This window comes from Micropterus dolomieu, linkage group LG17 (genome assembly GCF_021292245.1).
Source record: "Micropterus dolomieu isolate WLL.071019.BEF.003 ecotype Adirondacks linkage group LG17, ASM2129224v1, whole genome shotgun sequence".
Taxonomy (NCBI): domain Eukaryota; kingdom Metazoa; phylum Chordata; class Actinopteri; order Centrarchiformes; family Centrarchidae; genus Micropterus; species Micropterus dolomieu.
Genome location: NC_060166.1, coordinates 17581876 through 17596480, shown reverse-complemented (window position 1 = coordinate 17596480; position 14605 = coordinate 17581876). Strand labels below are relative to the sequence as shown.

The 14605-nt window shown below is 43.1% G+C and overlaps 1 protein-coding gene across 13 annotated transcripts in view; it reads right to left on the bottom strand.

Annotated features, from left to right (window-relative positions):
- mecom (MDS1 and EVI1 complex locus) overlaps window positions 1–14605 on the bottom strand; it is a 119586-nt gene that overhangs the window by 82471 nt on the left and 22510 nt on the right. For 12 of the 13 annotated variants that reach the window (XM_046073866.1, XM_046073873.1, XM_046073867.1 and 9 more), the window contains exon 2: window positions 7507–7853. In XM_046073866.1, the coding sequence (XP_045929822.1) occupies window positions 7507–7853 (347 nt within the window). Of the gene's footprint in view, window positions 1–7506; window positions 7854–13648; window positions 13709–13893; window positions 14143–14605 lie in introns of those variants that run through there. The other variant, XM_046073876.1, reaches the window with a different exon arrangement.

The following is a 14605-nucleotide window of genomic DNA, read 5'->3' as shown; positions in this document are numbered from 1 at the left end:
AGTTCTGGTTTTGGACCTGCTCCGCTCTAATTGGAGCAGCAATATGGAGTAATTGGAAGAGGGGTACGGTGTTACTGCGCTGAATGTGGCTCGGCCTGCGTTTTTTAGCGCTTAAGCCAGTAATAAGCTCTCAAACCAGACCGCACCGTTCCATTACCCTTTGCATGCATTACATGTGAATGAACACACACACAATGCACACAGAGCAGCACACTCCATGCGGGATACATGGATACATAAGTATATGGAGATTGTGACTGTGTGTAGGTTATAATAGCCGTGAGAGAGCGAGTGAGAGTCTGGCAGAGGCTAAGAGGACAGAAGGCCTTGGTTTGTGCCTGTTTGCGCAGCTCTGACCACAGACACAGAGAAAGTGGTTTCGTAGAGCAGTATTAGCTCTTGATTATTTGCGTTAACCGGTACTTAGATTTACTGCCTGGGTAATGTGATCTGACTGGTAGTTAAGCACTAGCAGCAACTCGGGGCAGAAAGACCAGGACAGAGTTGCTGTTCCCTCTTGGTTTCCCCGGACTGGACCAATAAAAAGCCTTCAGGCTCTGCCCCTGAGTCGCTGTCTCTCCCTCTCTCTGACCCTCCCCATTGGGGAGACATTTGGAAACAATCAGTAGTGTGTTTTAAGGGAAGGCCCTGCCCCTATCAATCCCCCTAGATAAGGTATCTATGAGCCTGACTCTGTGGCCCCGCACACGGAATTCATCACCTCTGTTTCCTGTATTCTGTTTGGGGTCCCCTCATTTTCACTCCTGTCTGTGCAGAGTGCAGGGGGCACATTTTGTGTGTGCATGTGTGTATACCTATGGGTTTTTGCTGTGTTGGCGTATATTTGTGGGTGCTGTGAGTCCGCATACAAATTCCAAACATGTAATGGTGATTTGTGTGTTAGTGAAAAAAAAGCACTTTGTTTTGGTATTTTTGCCCAGGGGAGCTCTGTAGACAGTTGACGAGGTGTGTTTGATTCAAGTGCTCTAAACCCGGGTAGAGTCAACAGCTCTTACACATTCCCTTCACTGCTTTCCTAATGTTATCTCAGTACTTTCACCACATTCTGCTTATAGAGTTGTAAATTAATAGAATGGTGTTTCATTTTTACTCAAAGATCACTCAAAACACTTCTTTAGTAGGCAACATAAAAAAGCTGGTAAACTTGAAGATGTCATCCTCTTTCCTCTTTTTTACTTTCTCCTCATTTCTCCTTTTACATTTCTGTGCAAATCATCAAATAACACAGAAATATCTTAGAAATAATGGCTTTGAGGCTTTCATGTTAAAGTGTCTTCCTCAGGGTATTCAGGATGCTGTAACAGCTGAGGATAGATGATATAGACGTGTGTTACAAGGCAGTAGCGTTTTTATTCCACCAATGAGTCAATGCACCTGCATATAAATTCTATTATATCTGTGGCTGTCTAGACGTTTGTCATTGTGTCATTGAGTTTGCCCTGCATATGTTGTGACTCCCACCATGAGCTATCAGCTAGTCAGATTTTTGCCTGCATCCCATCAGTTCAGATATAATAGGGGGGAGAAACACGCCCCCCCTCTGAGCTTTTCAACCAGGTGAACTCCTCCTTCCTCATCCCTCCTTTTCCCGACCTCCTTCCTCAGTCAAATAGGTCCTTCCATTCACTTCAGTTCTAATAAGGCCCATGACCTTTGCCCTGCTTGGATGGACCCCTGACGAGAGCCTCCTTCACCTGGTATTGTGCTGCTGGCTACACCTTCCAACTGGCATATCCCCCACTCACGCCCGCCTTTGTCCTTCTGCAATTCACTCTGACTTTGTTCAGTTAGTTAACCTAGCTTCCCCTCCCTGCTGGGAACTCAGACAGAGAAAGAGGGAGTAGGAGGGAGGTAGGAGGCGAAGGTGGAGGAGGAGGGGGAAATCAGAAATTTGTATAGTTTTTTCCCCCGTCCTCTTTAACTGTGAGAGAAGAGTAGCCTCAGGCCAAAGGATTTCACTGACCCTGCACTCATACACATACAGGGGAATCCTCTCACACTTCATCTTACTCTCTTTCTTTATGAACAAGCCTCATCCACTCTCGCTCCTCTCACATGGGATTAGAACTGCAGTAACACACCCTCCCCTCTCACACACCAGACGCACACACACAAACAGACACACACACAAGCCTCAACCAGCACCAACAAATAACAGATTAACCCAAAAAAAAAGGGATTAACAATCAACTGGGAGGAAGGGAGATGGACCCCCAGCTTTTTTTGTCTTTGGAATTTTGAATGGACATCATTCCAGTTAAATTGAATGGAGAGCTCATCTCCTTCACAGACACCAGGAGAGACAAAAGCGGACACAGATACACCCGGCTGAGTGATATTTACTCACCAGGCCAATTCAATTCAATCAATTCTTGAACTGATTTAATTATATAGAAACAGTTTCATATGACTGTTAATCAAAAAAAAAGCTGACAGGCTTGAAACACGGTGACTGGTACACCATATTTAGTTAGTATTTGAGATGACTATGTTGACTTTTTTTTTTCATGTCAGACCATTTTCGTTTTCTACGATATCTGGCCATCGCAACCACAGTTTGGATTAGTTAAACAAAGACCATGGTTATGGCACATAAACTGTGATCAAGTTATAATTAGGATTAGGCAACCAAAAATACCTCCCTGACCCTTGCTTCGATAAATATAGTGCACATTACTTCCTACATTGCTATTGACATCATGAGGTGCAGATTCTTCCAATGTGAACAGAATTCCTAGTATACTGATTTATAGTATATATTCTGGTCTTCATTTGAAGTGACTTGGAAATCATGGGGAAAGCTACACTTAGCATAGCTTGGCGTGCCTTAGCCTAGTTCTGTGTTTGTTGTGACTGGCTGTAGGTCAGCTTCTAAGCAGGGCAATGACAAAGCACACCTGAATACTTACTGATAAAGACTTTATTAGAACATTGGAAGTATAAAGACTTCACCATAACTCCACCCTGCTCCCTCAGACATCTAGTCCAAGTTCATATTCTATACAAAGCCTTGGTCGTATCCAGCAAAACTCCTGTGCTCATCCACATATTTACTTTTAGCCCACATCCCCAGCAATTAAGGAAGGTATAATTACAGGATATGTATTTCCTCAGCAGCACAGCGCTCACAAACAAAACAATCTCCAGGACATTCTCTCTACATGGTGACACATTTACCTCTTCACACTATCTGGTCACGCACAACAGATTTTAACAGTGTTTATTGTATTCTTTACAATTCATTTCAAGTCATTCAAAGTGCAAATGAGACTGAAAGTGTGTGCTGTTAACGGCTCCTTCATTATTACACACAGTGGCTCAGCAGCCAGTTAGTGCTCTTCTCATGAGATAAAACAGGTCCCACAATGATGTGTTCATGCAGCACAATGCATTGACAACCGCCATTCACATTGCCTTTGCAGACGCAGGACTTTCTCACTTTGAATGTCTAAAAACTATATGTGTGTGCATGTGTGTGTGTGAAAATGTGAAGATGTGTGCCCATTGAGCGGTGCCTGAGTGACAGAGAGGTTCATCCCTAGCGCCCGCCTTTTTAAGCGCTGCTGTGGGCAGGGCCATCTCCGCTGACAGTGGATGGGATGTGGCAGGGGCTCGGGGATTAAGGGGCTTTTTAGTCAGGACTGAGAGTGGCTCTTTCTCCCTGTGACAGAAAGAGGTGAAGGGCCGTCAGCACAGGGGACAGGCGGACAGCCAGCCAGAGACATCTGCATTCATTCAGGACAGCGGCTTATCCGTGCACAAAAAAACACGCCCTCTCGAAACGCCCTCCATCCCCAGTCTCACACTCTGTCTTACACACACATGCACGCATGCACACACAACAGCATATGTGGACACACAGATGTACAAACCCTGATTCCAGGATAAACCTTTGACACTGTCTGTACACATAAAAGGTAAACTGGCAAAAGCAATAACTAAAGTTGAACTACAGTTGCAAGAATGCCCAAAAACAGAAAAATATTTTTTTTTGTAATTTCTGCATTTTTTTTTAATATGACATTTTAGCTCCATCATCACAGGCTCTTCAGGCTAGTTTCATCATAAAAATGTCTTCTGGAATCTCAAATTTAAAGTTTTTGTACTTATTTTTCTCAGTAGATCATTAGGAATGCAAGGTTTTCAGCTGACAACATTTTAAATGATGGGTTTCCTCCTGGCCAGGCATCTGCCTCTCCACCTCCCATCCTCTCATGACCGGGAGGTTCAGCAGACAGGCAGAGACAGGAAGGGCCCTGCCCAGCCACCTAATCCTCTACTCGCATTCACCATCACTGCTAATCTCCCTTACCACCTCCCCACCACCACTACCACCAACACTACGGCCTCCACCTCCACCTCCGCCTCTCACTCAAGAGGTGCACAAAAGGCCCTAAGCGCCCCTGTCCCGCCCCACTCACCATCCCAACCCTTCTTGCACCCCTAACCTGCTACGCCCATCGCTCCTACAGCAGGAGGCACCCAGCTTTCTAAGCCCAGGACCCATAATCCCGTGGGGCTGCGAGTTTGGGTGAGCCCAAAGGCTCATTGAGTGCTGGATAACTCTCTCCCGGACTCTAACTCTCTGTTTTATTGTTGCTGCTGCTGAGAAGAGGGCAGACACAAATGGAGTTTGAATTTCAATGTGCCTAACGACTCAGAGAGAGACAGCAGAATATGGACTGGTGGGCATCCAGGCGTTAAGAGTATTTTCAAGGAAACCATGGAGAAATAAATCCAAATACTGTGGGCAAGTGCAGGCCACCTCATCCTTATTCTGTCATTGTTTTTCCTTTTCCTTTTTATTATTTATGTGAAATTAAATGAAAATAAATTAAACTATCTCTTTTCTCTTTTGGATAAGGCACCGCTCTTTCTCACATTCATAAAAGACACCTGACTTCAGTTATTTATATTGACACAGATAACATCTGACATAAATGATTAAATCATAAACAAATCCTTAACATGGGCAGCATAGTGATGTAGTAGTTAGCACTGTTGCCTCACAGCAAGAAAGCTCTGAGTTCGAACGCCCTGGTTTGGCTGGGGCCAGGTAGTATGTGGTAGGGGCTGGGAGTTTGCATGTTCTCCCCGTGTCAGCATGGGCTTTCTCATCAGCTTCCTCCCACAGGTTAACAAACAAACAGACACAATTCACCCTTTAAAATTCCTAAACTTAGCCTACTAAAAGCACTAGATTTGTTTTAACTCACAAACACAAATACACGTTTGCACACAGACACACATATGAGCATACGACACAGTCAGCAATCCAGTTCTGCATACGGCAGTGTAGGTGAGCGTCTCAGCCTGACAGACCCCTGACTGCTGCCTCTCTACCTCTTATTTACCGAAGCTATCTTTCCCATAAGTCACCATTCCTGTATTCATAAAGCATCATGGACGCCATAACTCACTCTTCCCCTTTATGAATAAAGCCCCCAAATTTATGATGATGGCGCTGAGGAGCGGTGGCCTCCCTGGTGACAAACTTCCCCCAGTCTGTCACCACTGGCCTGGGCCGCTCAGGGCCCTCCATCAAATGCTCCAGATGGAAGCGCCACTCTAGCATTCCCTGGTCGGTGACATCACCTTGCCGCACCGCGCCGCACGGAATTGATGATGAAAGCAAACATATCTATCTTAACTCACATTTACCAAATCAATTTTATTTTTACAGACCCTCCGCAGGCTTATTGGCATATTGACGATTTGCAGGCGGGAGGGGGGGTGAGCAATGGGCGAGGGATGGTAAACGGGTGGGCATGGAAGAAGGGGGGGGTCCGGGAGAGCTTAATGGCATTTACCATATTTAATGCAAAGGGATGTCATCACTGAATATCCATTCTGAATAATGTGGCATTTCATCATAAATTCTTTACAACTTATTTACTTAATGGAAAGAGTTATGGCTTGCTGTCAGGATGGTAATTAAACACTGTGATACAGTGCTGCCTCGCTGGGATCGCATCTTTCCCCTCAATTCCCTCACCCGCACACACACACACACACACACACACACACACACACACACACACACACACACACACACATACATCCCAGCTCCTCAGTTTTTTAAATACATATTGTTATTCAAGCTCCCCATAAATTACCGCCGGATTAAAATTCATGAAACCTCTTTTTCCTTTATTTCCTTCCCTGGGAAAAAGAATAACCCAGAGAGCTTGCTCAACCGGCTGTAAATCTCATTGAGAGGGACAGAGACTTTTTATTAAGATTTTGTGTTATGAAAATGGGCAAATATGAAGAGGTTTTCCTCACTTCAATTTAGGAGACATTCATATAATGCGTCTCGCCCGGCAGTTGATAATGAGGGAGAAGTTGTTTCCTGGAGAAATGTAGTCCAGAGTGAAAAAAAAAGAAAAGACATTTATTTTGGTTTGGTCCGAGCCAAACCCACTGAGTCAGAGCTGATGGGCTGGAGTAATGCTCTATGATGCAAACCCAAAGAGCACCAGTCCAAATCCAAAACTATTTATATGAGACAAATGTTGATACTTTACCAACACGTTCTCAGTCAGCTTTAAGGTGCAGGATTAAAATGTACTTCGGAGTTAGAGAGACTCCAGTAAGAGAAGGAATGCTGTATTGAATCATCTTTTTACTGAAACCTGTGACTTTTCACTTTATGAACTGCTTGGTCAGCAATTCTTAATGAGCTTGATTCTGTCCCACAAAAGCGACAAAGACTTGAATATGGACTAAATCCTCACATCCAAATTAGAGAGGATCTATTTCAGGAGAATAAATGAGGCTGATACCCTGCCAGCCTCTTATTCCTGCTCCATAAAACGGAACTAGCCTGACACTGACGGAGACCACAGCTAACCTTTGACCTTGTCCTGTGACCCTGCCTTCGATTTTTTGTGCCGGCTGACCAATATGTGATTTGCCAATGGCCGCACTGGGTCCCTAACCGGGATGAAAAAGGGATTTATAGCTTTTCATTTTAATTGAGTTAAGAGCACAACCTCGACTCCTTTTCTTTCAATGGCACTGAGCTAACATTACATCACTCGGCAACAAACGGCAACAACAGACTTGTGGTCACTGGGCTAAATGTGAACATGACGCCATGGGAGGAAATATAAAAAGGACTGATGTGAATGCTACAGTGTGCATTGGCCAAGGAAAACCCTCCTTGTCAGAAAGTGTGCTACTACTGTTCCAGAAAAACGGCAATTTCCATGCTTATACTTGAAACAAAGATTAAGCTGCTCTGTTGCTGTTATTTCTTTACCCTAGCTGCCATGTAATGTATCCCAAAGCCATTGAAATCTTAGGTCGCCACTTTTTAAACAATGCCAGTTTTCTGAATTTGGACTTTCAACAGCTGTGGTGCACTTAAAAAAAAAATTTCTTTCGATCATCTATTTCTTTGAAGATACTGACTCTGAAAAGCAATAATATGCAATAATAACAATAAACACATGAATTCTTCTTCATCTATTATGTTCCTACCTCCCAGCCTTGAGTAGGGTCTCGGAGACAAGGCCTATGCTCTCCTTCATATGGTCCGAATTGCTCCCCGACGTTTACCCTCCTGTGGCTCCAGATGCCCAGGCCTCCACCTGGAACTGCTGACTCTCGCAGTTCAAAGTCCAGGGGAATGGTCAAATCTTCCTGGGGTAAAAAGATGCTCGGGTGTTGGAATGGCAAGGGGTCCTGGGGTGAAGCCTCATCATCAGAGAGCAGAGGGGATGCTGGGTCCTCTGCCAGGGCCGAAGAAGGTGCAGGGTCACCATCAGAGCCACACACATCGTCCAAGATGTCCGACGGGTAAAGGGCAAACTCATCGTCACCATCACCTGTGAAAGAAACGGAGTCTCTGCGTGAGAGTGATGCTCAGTGTCTTCATTGTGATTGTTGAATTATAACAAATTAATAATGGCAACAGGTTATCTTTCCAGCGTTTTTTAATAAGTTCCTGCAACACTGATGAAAGTTCCAAAGAAGCCTGCTGTCTTTATCTTATTTCAACTACGGAAGACAAATGAGTAAAACATACATAGTGTACATGTATTAACTTGATCAGTTCAAATAAACAGCAGATGTCCTACAGGTCTAAAACAACATATGGGGGTCTCATATAACAAAGCCTTGATTCTGTGAGCTCAGTAGAGCACAGAGCATGAAGGGACTTGTGTCTAATGTCAATGTTTTTCTTCTTGCTTCTAATTTCTAATAATTGGGTATGTTGCTGGCCTAGGAAACACCTCACAGAAACCTTTTCATTCATATCAAAATAAAAAACAGGGCTTGATATGTCAAAAACAGGCTTTTGGACAGCAGCAACATGGTATGCTTGCCATTTGTTTGAGCTGATGCCAAGGTGGGTAAGCAGGGTTTGCTCTGCATTGTACACGCTGTGACTGTTTTATATTTCCTTTTCCTGAACTCTTTCTCCACTCTACAGTGAAAACAGAGGGAAGCACACTGGGGTTAATTGTGAATAGAGTGAAACAGGACATAGAAGTACAACCCTTGAACCCACACTAGGCTTCTTCAGAGTGGCACACGTGGCTGGTGGAGCTTAATGGTGGAAGAGGGATTGAATCATTCCCAGCGTAGCAAATGTTCATCTCCAAAACAGGTGGAAAAAAGCATAGACATCAGAAAAACAGATATATTTACATTCAAAGGCAGTCAGACGGGTAGAAAGACAAGTTCACATACAGAGAATCAGACAGGTAACCAAAGAAGCAAACAGGAACAAGTATTTAGGCAAACGAGCTAATGAAGACGCCATCTACGATGACAGACTGCCAGCCAGGTGTCACACCAGGAGAGACAGAAAGATACCAAAAGCCGGAAATGATTCACTGGAAGCTGCCGCTCCCCCAGTGTGCATCCGAGATGGACTGTGCCTAACGTAGGCTGACAGGGCACGGAGAGAGGGGGGCTCCGCTAATGAGGCTCCACAACCCATCCCTGGGTTGAGGAACATTCCTGAAGGGCTGCCTGTGTGACACTGTACCGCTGCGCTGTCAGACATGGAACCTTTGATCCACACAGATACACACACACACTTCTTGTGCACTGGCCATGAAGTAACAGTGCTTCTGATTGACTGAACGGGTCACTCTGATTGGCCACAGGTGGTCACAAACTGACCTGAGAGATTAACTCAAGACCTGGACAAAATCATTGAACTTTTTCATCTCACCTTCAAACTGCTGTAAACTCATTACTTAAAGCACTACATAAGCCAAGTGCATGGTATGTGCAACTTCCATGTTGGCAAGGTCAAAGCACAATGTCTGGTGAGATGGAATGCAAAAGCTGTTGTCCTCTGCCAGAAAATAATCATAATTCTTGTCAGAATGTGCGTTTGCTGTGAGGAAGAAAAATATCTTGTGCCGAATCAGCTGTCTATTACAGATATCTGGCTGCATTGTCTGTGTTACAAAGTACCTTCGTGTATTTCAATTTCTCATTCATGGCAGCAATACCTGATCATAGAGTCTGTGCAACTATTGTGTTTGACACACACACTGTGTGGGCCCAGCGTGTTTGAGGGAAAAGTCTTTTAAAGACTCTGCCGAGCCGGGCCGTGCATGAAACCCAATGTGGCTCCGGGAGTCAACGTAATGATTTTCAGCACAGAGACTGTGTGTAACGCAGTTATAGTCCTGGATGTAAAGCTTGCCATATGGTAGAGGGACAAGAGCTTTTAAAGGTAACTGTATCCCTCCATTGCTGTTTCTCCTCTGACATTCCCCCCCACACACACTGCTCTCCAAGTTTATATTTGATTTAGACCAGAAATTCCCCTGGTCCAGTGGGCTCAACGAGAACATTTCAGCTCATAAACATATATGTTTCTGTAAGGTAAACGTTAGCCGAAAGCAAATATGCTATGTTCGGAGTTCTAAAAATTGTGGTTTCATGTGCAGATGATTGATAAGTCAAATACCGTAGCTCTGCTTAGACGTGTGGGGCGGTAGGGACACTGAATGCAGATGATAGGATAGGTATGTGTGCAAGCATTTCTGTTTGTCTCCGCCTATTTAAAGCAAATAGTCCTGTTTGTTTGTTCAGTAATGGACATTCCTTCATCATTGCAAGCTGACGCCCTTCATCAAAGAGGGAGCGCTGAAATAATTCTGGGTAGAGAAGGGGAACTCCAGCCGGGAGCTTCAAGATTCTACTTCAACTGCACTCTTAACAGATATGGCAAATTGTGGTAGAACAAGATAGCAAATGTAACTTTGATGCTGATTTATCAGAAAGACAACACAAAAGATTTAGCGCAAAATAATGAGGAAAACAATATTATCTCCCCATCAAAATTACTCAGGAACAGAAGAAAATACATCATGGCACTCGGCATAAACACAGATATGCACTCACACCCGCCTATCTCATGTATTTAAATGTTCGCACTTGACATAAAATTCATTAATTTTTATTAAGAGGAAAAACATTTGTTCTCGGGCCTGCTATCTGCATGGGTGGAATGATTTTCACCTCTGCCATGAGGTGTTGGGCGAACTCATACATCACACGATTACCCCGAGCAGCGAGCAGGGCCGGCATCATCAGGGAGTGAATTAAAGATGATAGAAAGAGCTATTAATCACTGTGACAAAGCCCCTAATGGAGGTGTGACCCAGCCACTGCCAACGGGACGGCAAGGGGACGCACCCACGGGACAAATGGATACATATGTTTACAGAGAGAAATAACCTACCTGTGGACATAGTTAACCCTCCCCCCTCTTTTTTTCCAGTACCGCTGTCTTTCTTGCTCTTACTTCATTGCTGTCTTTTTAACAATTGTGTATTTAGCTACAGTTACTCATTTTACTCTGTCGTGTCATCAATCCTATCTATCCTTTTTTATGTCACTTATGTTTTAATAAGATAAACTCTACTACTCTATCTTGATTGTTTAAGAGATGTTAGTTTGTAAGCGTGATGATCTTTTCAAATCTTTTACATCGCATAATAAAGGCACTTTAATCAAACATTTTGATATTTCTCTAAATCATGCATGGATGTATACTCACATATTCTTGATAAAACTTTGGTGCATCCTATGAATTTATTAGAAAAATATTTCTAGAAAGCTAAAACAAAATACTATAAAATAAATTTTCAACAACAGTTGTTCGTTTTATGTCCCAGTTATTCTACTGTATCTCTGCTAATAGCATACAATGCTACAATACAGGCTTTAACACAGTAGGTGTAAGGTGAGAACATTATTCATCTACTTAGCCTGCACCCAATTCACAGATCACTTCATCTAGCCACATAGAGAGGTCTTACAGTTGACTGATGGGGTCTTAGATCATGAAATATGGAAATGAACTCCTCACCTTACGAGGACTAGGCCTTAGGCTCATCTGTAGACATCAATTGTAGCCTGCGATAACAGAAAAATGGGATGGGGGTGGGGGTGGGGGGGGCTTACCCTTGTACTGCAGGTCAGACATAATCACACATGATCCCCTCCATTAGTCATCACATCCAAATTGTAAAACCACACTCTTCATCACTCCCCTACTTTGTATTTATATCTCTACACCTGGAAAATCCTGAATATGTACTGTTGCTCCAACAGTAAAACATAAGAACCAGAATCACAGTAGATGTATTGTTTATATCATGGTTACTGCACTGTTGCTAAACCAACTTAGAAATTGTTTTTGAGGATTCAAAATATGTGGGGTTGAGGGGGCATGATTGCTGTTATTGTATATTGAGTCATTTGCCTGAAAAATGAGGATACCCCGAGGGACATGCAGGCATAGACATCTGGGATAGACAACTCACTGTGACTGGATTCAAAAGAAAAGAAAAATAATTATCATTCATTTGGTTTAATTTTAACGCTCTCGCAGCTACTGCCAAACAGAAAATGACTGCCGTTGAATTGTTAAGCACTGTTAATTACAGTGCATCAGTTTGTGCATACATTCCCTCAGCAGGGTGTATTGAAGTGTGTTTGGAGCCTCATGCCCTCAGGAGAGGCAATAAGCTTCCTAATTAACTCTGTCTTTGTGCTTAATGGAGGCCTTAGCGCCGCTTTTGGGTCTGCGGGTCCGTTGGGGTGACTGTAGTACTGTGTGATACAAACAACAAACTATAGCCTTAGGTAGCTATACAGTGACCACAATATATCTCTCAATATTTTCCAAATAAAATAGGACATTTATCTACTTAAATGTTATTGTTTACCTGTTACTTACTGAACTTTGGAAAATAGTACACTACAGCGCTGAGAATGTGCATCAAATACCCTTAAAATTAGGGACAAAGCAGGCTGCTGTTGGTACTGTATGTGCAAATAAAATACCATACATGCAGTATTCACAAATCTTCACATTCATATGCTCACAAATAGGCACTCATATTTAATTATACAGTATATAACAGTTTAAGCCCCCCCCCCCCACACACACACACCAAAGAGTAACAAGAGCAGAGCTCTTTACACAGTCTTAATTAATGAGAGCATTGTCTATGTGTTTTCACCCCTGTGTTAGTCAACTGCTCCCCGTTCCAAATGGAAAACACTCCATTAAGGGCCGTGGGCCGAGGTACCAATTAACATCGCACAACGGACTGAAAGTTTGGTCCCTCTGTGTACACACACACACACACACACACACACACCTAATTAATTAGCATTAGTTGTGATTAATAATGAGGGTCCTTTAATGGTAAATCTGCAGCTCCGATGGCAGGCTGACACAACAAAGGCGTCTGTGTGCGTGGCAGGATTTATCTGGGGAGCTGCTCGGGGATTTTAACATGTTTCTCACAGGCCTGACAAATGGCCTATTAATTATCTAATGTTGTCTGACAACAGCCGCTTGATAAAGACGTATGTTTGGACAGTGTGAGGAGGGGAAGATACAGCGGGGAGAGGGTGAGTGAGTGTGTACGTGAGTGAGAGGGGCGGTTTGGTGTGTGTGTGTGTGTGTGTGTGTGTGTTGGTGGTTTGCATAAAGGAAGAAAAAATAAAGTTTGCAAGAGTGAAGGGGAGACTTGCACAAATACAAATATACAACTGTAGGATACTTAGTGACACACAGCAGCACACAATTTAGCATGTTCTCAAAAAATTCTTCCTTTCTTGATACATTGGTATCAAAACACAAATCGCTACTTCTGTGGTTGTTTGGTATAATCAAAATAAAGGATTAACAGACTACATTTATTTTTAATGAAATGCAAATTAATGAAGTCTTGATGAACACAGAGATGGATGTGCAACACACACACACACACACACACACTGTTTACCTCTAAACTAAAACCACAATCAATATCATCAACAAGGAAGCCTCCACGTCAACCCAACCACTTCATATCATTAACTCTCTAACAACACGGAGCATATGGGCATCTCTCTCCCTCTCTCCTCCCTTCATCTCCATAACGCTCCCTGATTCAATCTCAGTCCTGACTCTAATTTGCGAGTTTATCTTCTGCCTGTATGTTGACAGGTGTTCTTAAGTGGGATGCCAGTTGCCAAACGATTTTTATGATTGTTTTAGTCCCGCATTTGGCCTAATGAGATAGGATCCCAGTTGGACGTTAACTCAAGCCTGTCAAATGTAAAGCAAACAGAATAACAACCCGGCGCTCACATTGTTTCCACAAGCCATTCATCAGCCGGGGCGTAGAGGGAGGGCCCTCCGAATCACACACTGACCCCGGGATAGAGAAGATGACAGCAAAGAGTGGGAGAAAAGGAAGCACATGGGGCGTTAAGTAAGTAAGTGATGAGACAGAATAATACTGTAAGTGGGTGATCAGGCTACTGTAATACTATAAGAAATAATATTGTGACTTCATTTCATTTTGACCACTGTTATTATTTAAAGATGTATACCTGTATGTAAAGTAAATTTGAGCGTTAAGCATTCCGCTTGATAGAATTTGTTGATTGTTTGCTTTCACCAACGATGTATGAGTGTGTATCATCTGCAAATACACTCGCTCTTGTAAGCATTGATTTGTCTGTTTCCTCCTCTAAAGTGACGTGTAGAGAAAATGTGTTGACAAAGGTCATTAATCCCATCATCTGTTCTGTCTTTCCTTCTGATTCTATCCCAACTCAGCAACCCGTCACACATTCTAAGCTTTTGATTAGTTTGTTCTGGTCACCTTCGCCATTCCTTTCATCTATCTTCATGTTCCTCCATTCCAGTCCCTCTATCTTTTTAGATAGCAACAACAGCTATCTCTTCCCTGGAAGAAAAAAGACAACGAAAACTCCCACAGAAAGGTGACACAAGAATGTAGAAAATGAACGTGAAAAATTATCAACACAAAAGCCACTTTTATTACCAAACTAAATGTTTATTTCAAAGTTATATTAGTAAAAATACCATACATGTCAATGCAAACATGCATAGATGAACACTTTCTCTCCCCCTCTCTTCTCTCTCCCTCTTTCATGTCATGGCTAACTGCCATTGGGCCCTAATATAATTATGGCTCACAGTTGTGCACATTTGAGAAATTGATTCCTTTGATGAAATGTGAGCGAGGCAGGTCTGGGCAGAGTAGAGAGAGACGTATATCCAGAGTGGTACCCCCCC